We start from the raw sequence: 14,197 nt of genomic DNA on the forward strand, positions 1-14,197 counted from the left end.
TTTTCTTCTGTTAATATCTCTTAGAAAGCAGTTATGGAATTCATATCCTAAGACTACTGGGCTGTTGAGTGGGACACAGGGAAGGGCCTGCCTGGGCGTGTTGTTCAGATGTAGTTAATGAGCTAGTGACACTGATCACTGATGGTGGCTTCAGGGCTCACTTTGCTCCCATGCATTCATCTGCTCTGGGTTTAGATGTCCTAGAAATCAGTTTTATCTCTATAGTTATGTGCTTCCGTGTGCTCTAGGCTATGGGTTTTTCTCAACTCTTATTTCTCAGCCAAATAATCTCATTTGCATTCTTCTCTAGGAACACATAAACAACTTATTTTGTTTATTTTATTTTTTATTTAAAAATTTTTAGGTTTTTGTCAGAGACTATGTGCACTTGCTGGAGAGAGTTGGAGAGAGGGAAAGTGGGAAATCATCCCCCCAAAGGGTGGTGTGGCCATTCCCTTCTCCATTTTCCTCCTGGGATTTTGGGCATGCATGCACATGGCCTGGCGTGATTTCAAGCCACCAGGTCCGAGACTCAAACCATAACCGACCATGTGGGAGTCCCGTGCCTTGATCTCCATGCTACCTGCTCTTCCCCCACAAATAAAGTTTTGTATGAAAGTGGAACCTTTTTATTTTCCATTTCCCAAGAAAAAATATAGTTATATAACATGTATCTATATAGTATATATGTAAATGTGTAAAATATACTTATGTATTTACTCACATATATATTTACTTTTCCATTATTTTGAAGAATAAAGGAAAGAGAAGAGTATTGGCCAATTTAGGCTGGATGCCTGAAGTATTCATCATATAAATACAATATCCCCACAAATTATACAGTTAAAATGTTTTTGTATGTTTTATTACAAGTCATAAAATGGAATTACCTTGCTTTAATCATCACGTGTTAACTTATATTACACAGAATTATGAAGTTAATTCATTATAGCATACGATTTGTGAAATCAAAAATGGTAGAGTGGTGGGCCAATATTATTACAATACATGCCCAAAGAAATATGTCTTCACATAGTATACTACAAATATTGATTTAAAATTATGTAGGGGGGGTTATTTTTTAAATTTCACACGTTTCTTGCTTTTATATGATGTTTTGTTATTGACTTCATACTAGAATCAGATATTGAAGATTTTATACAGTCACTGAAGCACCAAAATATACTTTTGGAAGTAGATGACTTCAAAAACAGAAATGGTACAGACGCTCTCTCATACAATGGAGCTATCATAGTTTCTGGTAAACAAAGGGTATGTTTGCCTCTTTTTTTTGCTTTTATGACCAAAACTAAAAAGAAAATACTATATTTTAATTCTTTAAGATATTACAGAAAGTGAATCTAGTTAGTAGACAGCACCTTGACTCAGAAAACCATTTGGGGGTCATTACTGAATAAGCTATAAACTTTCTTTTTTTTTGAGAGTTTTTTTTCTTTCTTTCTTTCTTTCTTTCTTTCTTTTCTTTTTTTTTTTTTTTTTTTTTTTTTGTCTACTACAGAGCTTTTGTGCTCGCCAGATAGACAGAAAGAAATAGAAAGATTGAAAGCAAGAAATCCAGCCCTGGGGGGGCCACACCGCAATCCCTTCTCCTCCTTTCTCCTCTTGGGATCCTGGGCATGCATGCACAAGCACCCGGAGTGAGTTTTAAGCCACCAGGCCCAGGACTTGAACCATGTCGACTACATGGAAGTCCAGCGACATAGCCATTATGCTAACTGCTGGTCCCGAATAAGCTTTAAACTTTCAATAAGTATTTTAAAAATGTTTTCTGTATTAATGTCATTTTGAATTAGATAATTTTTACTTTTGAAAGAAGCTAAATTTAATTGCACTGTTCAAACTTAGTAAAAATGTAATAGCTTATAATTATCAACTAACATAATATAATTATGAACTTAAGGAGTTCTATTCAGTAGTTAACTGTGCAAACAATGCTTACATATATTGAGAAAATATACTAAATACTATAATATCCACAAAGTCTCTGAGAGGAAAAAATATTCCCAGTCTACTATGTTAACACATTTGGATAAAAGTTATGGAGATCTGTCAAGGAAAAAAAGCTATTGAAAATATATCCTTGAGACCAGCAGATGGCAAAATGGTTATGTTACTGGACTCCCAAGTAGCTGACCACGGTTCAAGTTCCAGATCTGGAGGCTTAAAACTCAGGCTAGGCATGTGTATGTGTGTGCCCAAAATCCAGAGAGGAGAATGGAAGAGAAGGGATTGTGGCATGGCCATATCCCTGAGGGGTGATCTCTCACTTTCAGTCTCTCTGTCTCACCATCTTACACGCATTCCAAATAAAAGGAAGGGGCCAAATTAAGTAAAGCTACTTCTTTATTTCTTGCTACAAGGGAAAAAAATATCCTCTGAATATATATCATTGAATTCAGTTCTAGCTAAATGTTTTTATCATAACAAATGTAACCTTTTTGTGCCAACTTTGGGGAACCACTTTCTTTGGCAGCTGCTTTGTTTGGTCTTTACCTAGCATATTTACTTCATAAACTACTGGCAATAATCAAACAACATTGAACCTCCTGATAAATGCCTGAACGTTTTCATACACATGACATATATAGATTGTCTTAGAAAGTCTGAAAATGCTTCATCGAAAGCATAGCCATGAGTATTTCATAAACGCGGTGTTTATCTCCAGGTTGGAGAGTAGCATTTCTTCACTTGCTCACAATAAACTGACAGGATCTCCTTTAAAAGTCAGGGTGACTTTTAAGCTCCACTAACTGAAATTGCCTCATTAGCAAAATGGAGACAAATGATTTAAAATTAGTAATTTAATGCAAACTTATGTTGAGTAGATGATGACTTTATACTACCTATGGTGCCAGACCTAATATATATAATCTCATTTAAGCCATACGACAACCCACTCAGTATCCCCTTTCACAGATGAAGATGCTACAGCCCCAAAACGTCAATTAACTTTATGAATGGACACACAGATAGAATGTAACACTGTTACGATCTTATACATAAAAACCTCATCTTTGTTCTTTAAAGATTTAGAATTAACGCCTATTTTTGTTTTAAGGATTATAGATATTCTGTTGTGTGTAATACCAAAAGACTGCACTGTTTTCCTATCCTCATGAATATTATCAGCAATGGGATACTTCAAATGTTTAATCATACACAACATATTCGAGTTGAGAGAAGCCCATTTCCTGTTGTAAGTACTGAATTTATTGATTTTGAACAATTAAGAATTTGACAAGTAACCCATATTTCCTCATTAGCTTTTAAGCATTTATAATTTTTTAAAGAATTATTTTATTTTTTTTATTGAGCTTTATTTATTTAATTTATTTATTTTAATTTGACCAGAGAGGGACAGAAAGAGAGAGAGAAGGGTGGGGAGTGAGAAAGCAAGCCTTCAGGTCTGGGACTTGAACTTTGATCAGCCATGTAGGAGTGCAACACCCTTAACCACCATGCCACCTGCCAGCCCCTAAAGCATTCATAATGATTATGGATCCTGAAAATTATTTTTTGTCCTGACATTATAAACAATTTATATATCAAATACAATATGATTTTTCTTTGTTATTATTAAAAATTATCATGGGGGAATAATTTTCAATATTTCATCATCATCTCCTGGGGAATGTTCTAAAAAGTTGTACATATTTGATTGCAGAAATGTATTAGAGTGAGACAGACAGAGAAAAGATCGATTTGGAATTCAGGAGCATTCGTTGTTCAACTTTAGAATCTTAAAAATTGACATAATTTCTTAGTCTACTATCTGTTGACTAAATGGGGTTGTATATTAGCTGATTCATTTCTTCACCATAGCAGTTCTACATCACTGCAGGCAAGTCTGATTCACACAGGCCATGTAGATTTTGAAGAGTCTTTGTCAGCTGGTTATGGTCTGACATTAGACCTGGTGTCTACACAGGAAACAGTGGGGAAAAACAGGATGGCAGGAGATTCCCCAGCACCCTGCACTCCAGTTACATCAGTTTTTTCCTTTATCCCCCAACCCTGAAGTGGCTTCCCACTTGGTCTTCCCTGTTCGATGACCATTACCCATGTGACCAAATCATGATTGATTTTTTCCCTTTTAAGGACTTCAGGTAGTTATGGTTTTCTGGTTAGACCTTGACTGATACCAAGAGGAATCTCTCAAAACTGTCTCCAACTATCTTACACCAGGAGTTTGGAAGAGCAATTTATAATTTCTGGTTTGGAAATGGAGCAAAGGAAAGCTCATTTTGTGACAAAGGTGTTGACCACTATATTAGTGGTGCTAGGTATAGAAAAATGCAGATGTTTTTGCAGGCAATGGGGAAAATGGAGATGGAATATATATGAGAGGCCAGTGCTGGACATAATCCTGTGCACCGAAGTATGATCCCAACCAGCAGAGAAAGCCCAGGACACTTCGAGATAGTGAGGTCTGAAGGGAACTCTCCAGAGAGCAGAACCAGTAGGAAGCAGAAAGAAACCATTTTTGCCCATCTTGGCTCTTTAGTTTCCTCAGGCCATTGCCTATTTACTCAAGATCAAAATGAACCAAGGCCCCAGGACGACTCTCTCAAGTCTGCTTTTCCCCTTTATCCCCATCAGCTGCACACATCTTTATGCGTTCTCTCATCAGTTCCTCTGATGATGGTAATGCGTTTTCCCACCTGGTAAAATACTGGATTATACAGATACAGCCTCCAAAGATGTAAATAACATTTAAGAATTGCAGAATTATGTTGAGACACTCTCTTGCTGCTCTCTTGTAATTATACCCACAAGACAGTCCTAGATGCTGCTTGGACATGGACCCAGTTCAAAGCAGACACTGATTTGAGGGTTGTGACTTAAAGTTCATCTCCTCGATGATTATTTTTAACCTTTGAAGAGGGTTAAGCAGCACCAAGTTTCTTGTTCAGTTCATTCTGTGCTTTGGAACACATTCTGTGTTTTGCCCAGCTATGTATCCATGCATGGTTTGCTGAGAAAGAACATGATGCATAGGTAGATTAACTCTCTGTTAATGCAGGGTCACAATTCCTGAATTGTTATTTTATTTTTTTGAGAGGTTTTTCTCTATAGGATGTGTGCACTCGCCAGCCAGCCAGAGAGAGACAGAGAGACAGAAATCGAGAAATCAACCCCTAGGGGAGATGGCCACACCGCAATCCCTTCTCTTCCATTCTCCTCTCGGGATCTTGGGCACACATGCACACGTGCCCAGCGTGAGTTTTAAGCCACCGGGTCCAAGATGCGAACCGTGGTCGACTACGTGGGAGTTCAGCGACATAGCCATTACGCTAATTGCTGGTCCCCCTGAATTGTTATTTTTAAGGTTTTTGCCGTAGGGTATGTTTGCCGGCTGGAGAGAGACAGAAGCAGTGAGAGGGAAAGTGAGAAATTACCCCCTAGGGGAGATAACCATTTCACAGTTGCTTCTCCTTCATTCTCCTCTTGGGATTTTGGGCATGCACGCACATGCACCTGGTGTGATTTTCAAGCCGCCAGGTCTAGGACTCAAACCACATAGCCATATGTGAGTCCAATGCCTTAACACCACCACCCGTTGATCCCAAATTATTATATTTTTATTGTAGTAAAAACACATACCATAAAATTGACCGTATAACTATTTTTAAGTTTACAGTTCAATAGTGGTAGGGATATTCATATTATTGCAATACTAATCTCCAGATCTTTTTGTCATGCAAAACCCAAACTCTCTATTCCATTGAAAAACTCCTATTTCCCCTACCCTCCCAGCTTCTGGTAACCATCATTGTACTTTTCGATACTATAATTTTGACTACTTTGTATACCTCAAATAAGTGGAATTGTACAATATTTCTCTTTTTGTGACTGCTTTCTTTTACTTAACATAATGTCCTCCAGGTTCATCCCTGTTGTAGCATGCCACAAAACTTCCTTCCTTTTTAAAACTGAGTAATATTCTATTTTATGTGCACATAACCACATTTTGTTTATCCATTGGTCCATAGATGGAATTTGGGTTGCTTCCACCTCTTGGCTATTATTCATAGTATATACATCTGAATGTGGAGTGTGCAAATATCTCTTCAAGACAATGCTTCAAAACAATTTTTCGGTATATACCAAGGAAAGATTCCTGAATTATTTTTGACTTATCTTTGGTTTTTGAGCTGAAGCCTCAAAATAAATCATTGTTAATTAATTATAGTTAAATCAAATTATTTTCCCTCTGCCTTCAGTGCATAGTTGTTGATGAACTAGACCTACACTGATTTTTTAATTTTTCAAAAATCATATTGTTATGATTATTAGTATTTATTTTTCCTTTAATTTTAAATTTCAATTTCTTTTATACATTCAATCACATGTTACTTAGCTTGCAAAGTGAATATTCCAACATGTGTACATTTCTTACCAGTGCAGTTAACAATACTATAAAGTTATCTTCAATAGATAATAACCTATTTCTTTGTCCCATAAATGACTTGCCTCTATTTTTTTCCTTAATGTTCTTCTTCATACTCTACTCCTTAATCCACCCTCTTCCCATTACAGTATCTGGTATTCACAACCATTTACTGTTTCTATAACCTTTAGTCATTCAGTTTTGGCCATAGAGTGCAGAAATTCAGTATATATTAAGTGGAGACATACAATGTCTTTCTTTCATAGCCTGGCTTGCTTCACTCAGCAGTAAATCTTCCATATTCATCCACTTTTTGTCAAAAGCCAGAGTCTTGTTTTTTTTATGGCTGAGTAGTATTCCATAGAGTACATGTGCCACTGTTTTTCCATCCATTCATCTCTTCATGGGCATTTGGGTTGGTTCCATGTCTTAGCAATTGTGAATAATGAATGCCACAATAAACATCGATGTTCAAGCACTTTTCCAATTAAGAATACTTTTATCCTTTGGGTAGATACCCAGGAGTGGGATTGCCAGATCATATGATAGTTCTATTTGTAGATTTTGAGGAATCTCCAAATTGTCCTCCACCGTGGCTGAACCAATTTACATTCCCACCAGCATTGTATCAGAGTTCCTCTTTCACCACACCCCCGCCAGCAATCATCTTTTTTACCTTTTTTTAATTTTTTTATTTTTTTGGTTTATCTTAGTCATTCTTACTGGGGTTAGGTGGTATCTCATTGTGGTTTTGATCTGCATCTCCCTTACAATGAGGAATGTTGAGCATTTTTTCATATGCTTTTTGGCTATTTTTATATGTCTTTCTTAGAGAGTATTTTTTTCAACTCATTCTCCCATCTTCTAATAGGGTTGATCATTGTTTTGGAGGGACACGTGCTTGAGTTCCTTGTGTATTCTTGTTATCAGTCCCTTATCTGATGCATAGCTTACAAAAATATTTTCTCATTCTGAGGGCTACTGATTCACACTAATTACTGTGTCTTTTGCCATGCAGAAACTTCTTAATCTGAAGTAATCTCATTTGTCTATTTTTGGGATTATTGACTGTGCTTTGGTGGTCTTATTTAAGAAGTTTTTGCCTACCTCAATGTCTCCCGTCATTCTCCCAGTGTTTTCCAGCAGCAGTTTTATAGTTTGAGGTCTTAGGTTTAGATCTTTCATCCACTTTGAGTTGATTTTTGTCAATGGTGAGAGGTAGGGGTTCAGAGTCATTTTTCTGCAGGTGGTTACCCAGTTTTTCCAGCACCATTTGCTGAAGAGGTTTTCCTTTTCCCACTCGATTGACTGGTAAATTAAAAATAATTCTTAAAAAAATCAGTTCGCTGTATGTTTGGGAGTTTATTTCTGGGGATTCTGTTCTGTTCCATTGGTCCAAGTGTCTGTTCGTGTGCCAATACTATGCTGTTTTAATTACCACAAATTTGTAGTATATTTTTAGGGTTAGGGAGCGAGATACCACCCACTCCACTCTTCTTGTGCAGGATTGCTTTGGCAATATGTTTTTTTTTTTTTTTTTAATGATTTCAGACAAATTGTATGATTGTCTTTTCTAGGTCTGTAAAGAATGTCTCTGGCACTTTGATTGGTATTGTGCTAAATATGTAGATTAATTTGGGTAGAATAGCCATTTTGATTATATTAATTCTTCCAATTCAGGATTGTGGGATGTCCTTCCAATTTTTTGTGTCATTTTCAATTTCATTTTTTAATTTTTTGTAGTTTTCCTTGTGGAAGTCTTTAACTTCTTTGGTTAGATTTATTCCTAGGTATCTTATACTTTTTGTGGCTATGGTAAATGGAATTACTTTTTTCAGTTCTATCTCAGTCTGCCTGCTGTTTGTGTATAGAAATGCTATAGATTTCTGTATATTTACTTTGTATCCTGCAACTTTACTGTATTTCATGTATTACTTCCAGGAATTTTTTCATGGATACCATTGGGTCTTCTATGTATACAATCAAATCATCTACAAATAGAGATAGTTTCACCTCTTTTCCTATTCGAATGCCTTTTATTTTATCCTCTTTTCTGATAGCATAGGTGAAGACTTCCATTATTATATTGAAAAGGAGTGGAGAAAGTGGGCATCCTTGTCTTGTACCAGTTTTTAGTCAAAAAGCTTTCAGCATTTCTCCACTTAGGATGATGTTAGCCATGGGTTTTTCATAGATAGCTTTTACTGTGTTGAGAAAGTATTTATTTTTAACAATTCACTTTTTGGGGGGAGGTTTTTGCTATAGGGCATGTGTGCTCGCCAGAAAGACGGAGACAGAGAGACAGAAAGTGAGCAATTACCCTCCAGGGGGGATGACCATGCCACAATTCCTTCTCCTCCATTCTTCTCTTGGGATCTTGGGCATGCACGCACATGCTCCCAGTGTGAGTTTAAGCTGCCATGTTCAGGACTCCAACCACTGTCGAATATATGGGAGTCCAGTGACATAGCCAAAAAACTTATCAGAAGGCATGACATTTGCTGGAGAAAGAGAGAGAGAAAAGGAGAGAGTTATGGAAAGTACTCCCCCCGCCCCATGTGTTACCGTCACACTACAATCCCTTCTCCATTGCTCCCTCCATACTGGATATAGGGCACACATGTAAACGTGCCCAGTATGCTTTACAAACCACGGGTCCAGGACTAGAACTGCAGGATTAACTAAATGAGATCCAGTTGCCTTAATCACCAGACCTTGAGCTGGCCCACAATTCACTATATTCTTTTTTTTTTTTTTAAGAGGTTTTTGCTACAGAGCGTGTGCGCTCGCCAGAAAGAGAGAGACAGAGAGACAGAAAGCAAGAAATCACCTCCCAGGGGCTGGCCATGCCGCAATCCCTTCTCCTCCATTCTCCTCGGGATCTAGGGCATGCACGCACACATTCCCAGCATGAGTTTAAGCCACTGGGTTCGGGACTTGAACTGCAGTCGACTACATGGGAGTCCAGTGACATAGCCACTAACTGCTAGTCCCTACAATTCACTATTTTAATGTGCATTTTATGCTTGCAGAACCCTATGTTACTTGATACGGGGCTGCCAGAAGGTTCCCTTTTCTTACTTCATCTTGCATCCAGCATGTCTCCCTTCATCGCTATGAGCAGCATCAGCGACTACAAAGTAAGGAAAAGGAGAGAGGAAGTATGAAACTTTAGGCATTTCAGTAATTGTACTTAAAAGTTACAGGAAAAGCACAATGATTTTTTTTAGGAGACTCAAATAAATTTAAATATCCAAAGGAGAATATTGTAAATCTTTTGACTCCATTATTTTCTAACTACGAGGGAGAAATCATTGATGATGAAACTGAAGACCAAATTTAAGCATTAAATTTCTTTTCCTCTAAAGATAACACTTTTATGTATGTTTGTATTTAGTTTATTTCCATTGCCCAAATAAAATATTAATAGCAAATTGGTTTAGATAAAGCCAGATTTCATCATTGTGGGTCAATAGCTCTCTGAGAAAGCATTTAGACAAAGAAAATTTTATGTCCTTCAGGTCATAAATAACATTTCTTTGGAAGGAGTTTAATGTTTTGATCTTTATGAGATCTACTTTTTTATTAATTATTCACAAGTTTAGACGGCATTGCAAACCAAATTTATCAAATAAGAAATGCCTTTTTAAATATGGCCACATTGATGGAACTGACTCTGTGTAGGCATCAGGTTCCTAAACAGTACATGCATAATTATTTTTAAAAATACTAGAAGATTACAATTGTCTGAAAAATTCTTACAATGTGTTTGTGTGGGGTTTGCATTTTAATTGAATTATTGTACATCTTGTGTTTTTTTCATCAGAAACAAGCTAAGTCCCAGCTATGGATTTCAGGCCTCTACCCTTCTGCTTACTGGTGTGGGCAGGCACTGGTGGATATTAACATCTTTGTTTTAATTCTTTTTTCAACATATTTAATTATATATTTAGTAAACATGCTTGAGATTTATATTACGCATCGAATTGTGCTTGCGCTGGTAAGTAATAAATGATGTAGACCAATTTTTATAAAGTAATTAGTAAATTTTAACATTGATATTTTACATAATCAAGATATTTCCATTTTAAGTTTGTCATAAATCAAAGCAAAAAGCACACAAAATGCATGTGCATTGTGATATTTTTAAAATAACTGTAATTTGGGACCAGCAGTTAGCGTAATGGCTATGTTGCTGGACTCCCATGTAGTCGATGCGGTTCGTGTCCTGGACCCGGTGGCTTAAAACTCACACCGGGCGCATGTGCGTGCGTGCCCAAGATCCCAAGAGGAGAATGGAGGAGAAGGGATTGCGGCGTGGCCATCCCCCCTGGGGAGTGATTTCTCGCTTTCTGTCTCTCTGTCTCTCTCTGTCTGTCTGGCGAGCGCAAGCACGCTATATCAAAAACCTCTCCAAAAAAAAAAGAAAAGAAAAAAAAGAAAAGAATTGTAATTTAATTTTCCCCTCATGTAATATTTCACTTTTTGACTATGATACTTTTTGTATTATCTTCAGATTATAATTACACTTGGTTATGCGGCTTCTAGCATCTTCTTGACATATGTGATATCATTTATTTTTCGCAAGAGGAGAAAAAATAGTGGCCTTTGGTCATTTTGCTTCTGTATTGTAAGTACATATCCCAAAATACAATAGAGAGATCGAGTTATTTCAAACTTTCACATAATCTTAAATATCGTCTCTTTTTCCTAGAGCAATAGGAATATTAATGATCCTTAAAAAATATGTCATAGACAGGACCAGCAGTTGGTGTAATGGTTATGTCACTGGACTCCCACAGTCAACTGTAGTTTGAGTCCTGGACCCGGAGGCTTAAAACTCATGCTGGGTGCATGTACATGCATGCCAAAAATTCTGAGAGGAGAATGGAGAAGGGATTGTGCGTGGTCATCCCCCCTGGGAAGTGATTTCTTTCTGTCTCTCTGTCTCTGTCTCTCCAGTGAGTGCATGTGCCCTATAGCAAAAATCTCTTAAAAAAATTATATCATAGAAAGAGGAAATAAGTGCAACTTATATATACTGAGTCCATGCTGTTCCTGAAGAATTCAGGTACAACCCTTTTTGCAGAGTTCATGAAGAGCTTTACGAGAAAGCTAAAGTTTAAAAGTTAGTATTGAGTTTATGGATCCTTCAGAACACAGGGCTTTCTGGAAACACTATAATAAAGCTGACTTAATAATAGTTGACAGTACAATCCATTTTTACTGTCTTTATGAAGGTCTCCCCCTAACCTCAGCTGCTAAATTTCAGATATCGAAGATGTTTCACAACTATGTCAGATAACTTGTTAATAAGTATATATAAAAGTAAAGAACTTTCTCAAACTCTTTATTTTCTGATTACTTAAAATTTCAAATTATCGGGACCAGCAGTTAGCATAATGGCTATGTCGCTGGACTCCCACGTAGTCGACTGAGGTTCACGTCCCGGACCTGGCGGCTTAAACTCACACCAGGCGCGTGTGCGTGCGTGCCCAAGATCCCGAGAGGAGAATGGAGGAGAAGGGATTATGGCGTGGTCATCCCCCCTGGGGGGTGATTTCTCACTTTCTATCTCTCTGTCTCTCTCTGTCTTTCTGGTGAGCGCATGTGCCCTATAGCGAAAACTTCTCAAAAATTTTTTTCAAATTATTTTTCTTTGCCTTCCTTATACTTAATTCTGTATATTTATGCATATCATTTGTATATCATTGAAAATAATCTACGTCTTTATAGAACAGTGAAATGTCAGACTTGTAATAAATTCAAAATTCCCTAAATTATTTGTTCAAGGTCATGCAAAAATTAGTAACAGACTCACTCAGTAATAAACTCGAGGTCCCAGACTTTATGTCACTCTTCATGTCAAAAATTATGATATATTAACACAGTTAATAAATTGACTCAAAACTTGTGCCGATCAACACATCTTGATTTTTATTAGGCTATACATCTTTACAAAGAGCTCAGGCAATTTGCAGTAAACTTTGCTTTATGCCTGATACAGATGTCTTATAATTTCATTCCAAGTATGTATTGAGTATATATGTTTGAGAATTTATCTTTCATCATGCAGCTAGTATGAGCTGAAATGATGCTAGGATTAGGGTTGAGGTCATTTTTATTCCTCACAGGAGGAGATGTCAGAATGCATAGTATGCTGATATGAATGTCTCCCCTAACCTCAGCTGCTAAATTTCAGATATTAAAGATGCTTCATATCTATGTCAGATAACTTATTAGTAAATAATGTGTCCTGGTGTGATCTGGGGTTCATCAGAAAGGACAGAATAAGCAAGGCTTCTAATTTGTTGAGTGCTTTGAGACCAGGAAAGGAAGCTGGCAACTGGATAGAAGACTTGTTAAAAGCTTACTGTCAAAGGACAACTTAGAAACCTGAAGTTAGGGATCAGCGGCAGTTGATTCTCACTATGCAGCTGCAGGTTCCACCTCCCCCAACTCAGTGCTGCTCACTGCTGCAGCTGTGGTCATTCTAGCTGTGACCTCTCCAGACACTGCGGCTCCTATCCCATGCTGCTGCTGCTCCACCACTGCATACTTTTCCCTAGTAAGCTGGAAATGTTAAGTTGCTTTGGAGTGGAGACTTGAATGTTTAGGGGCTGACAGATCAAAGGTCCACTAGTCTCCCTATAGTTAAGAGCAAGGGAAGCTTTTATACCTACCAACCGTTCAGTTTCTGCTATAGAGTGCAGACACTCAGTGTATATTAAGCAGGAACATACAATGCCTGTCTTTCATAGTCTGGCTTGCTTGGCTTAACATTAAATCTTCCATATCTATCTTCTTTATATCAAATGCCAGGCTATAAAAGCAGGGAGGCCCATATAGAAGGGGATGGCAATAGGGGATGGGAGAGAGGGGATCAGGGAAAGAAAAATAGAACATTAGTAGACACAAAAGTTAAAATTATCTGATGATAATGTAAAGATAATGAGAAAGACAGTAAGTCTTTGTCTTCACTAATATGCATCATATCCATGCTGGGGAAAACCATATTATGCACTGTAGAGATGTAAGTGATTAAATATAAGTGAAAAATTAACTTAAAAAGAGGAGTAAGGGAGGCAAGATAACTGCTAGGCAGTCTTGAGACTAGAGATCAGGGTGTTAACCATGCTTTTTATTTTATCTTATTTATTTTTATTGTACATTCAATCACTGTATATCATTACAGCTTGCAAAATGAATTTTCCCAGTATGAATGCACTGTATATTAGTCCAGTTAAAGATATTATCATGCATATTATCATCAACAAATTATTTTCCATTTTCGTGTCCCTTAAATGTTTTGCTTCTTTATCTTCTGCTTGATTCCTTCCTCTCTTGCTTAACACAGCATGACTGGGAGCTGGTAGCACAGTTAGAGGGACTGAAAGACTGTCCCAGGTAAGAACTTGACTCAACCAGAAACTCTGATTCATGGGTAGTACTTAATGACGGAAATGCAGCAGAAGAGTGGAGATCAGACACATCAATAATCAGTTTCGACTTACATACTCACACACCATCACTGAGTGAAGCCACAGTTAGTGGAGTGGAACATTTGTTTCTGAAGTGCAGTGGAATCCTGTATTCATGCTAAATTTTTAATACTGGGCCTCTATGTACTATTCAGTGACTTTACAATCTGATTCTTACTATTTTTATTATAATTAGTACATTAATAAGATCCAACAAGGATTTAATATAATGGCCCATATAGACTTATTGACTGCTAAACTGATCCTTAAAACAAGCTAAATAATTATTCTTATCTGATTGCCC

The 14,197-nt window shown here is 37.2% G+C and overlaps 1 protein-coding gene across 1 annotated transcript in view; it reads left to right on the forward strand.

The window, feature by feature from the left end:
• LOC102484856 (ATP-binding cassette sub-family A member 6) overlaps positions 1–14,197 on the forward strand; it is a 74,779-nt gene that overhangs the window by 45,045 nt on the left and 15,537 nt on the right. The window contains exons 21-25 of the mRNA XM_006146737.3: positions 1,139–1,272; positions 3,080–3,217; positions 9,445–9,552; positions 10,239–10,412; positions 10,929–11,042. Of these exons, the coding sequence (XP_006146799.1) occupies positions 1,139–1,272; positions 3,080–3,217; positions 9,445–9,552; positions 10,239–10,412; positions 10,929–11,042 (668 nt within the window). The remainder of the gene's footprint in view (positions 1–1,138; positions 1,273–3,079; positions 3,218–9,444; positions 9,553–10,238; positions 10,413–10,928; positions 11,043–14,197) is intronic.

Source organism: Tupaia chinensis, unplaced genomic scaffold (assembly GCF_000334495.1).
Source record: "Tupaia chinensis unplaced genomic scaffold, TupChi_1.0 Scaffold000187_1, whole genome shotgun sequence".
In the NCBI taxonomy this organism is placed as follows: Eukaryota; Metazoa; Chordata; class Mammalia; order Scandentia; family Tupaiidae; genus Tupaia; species Tupaia belangeri.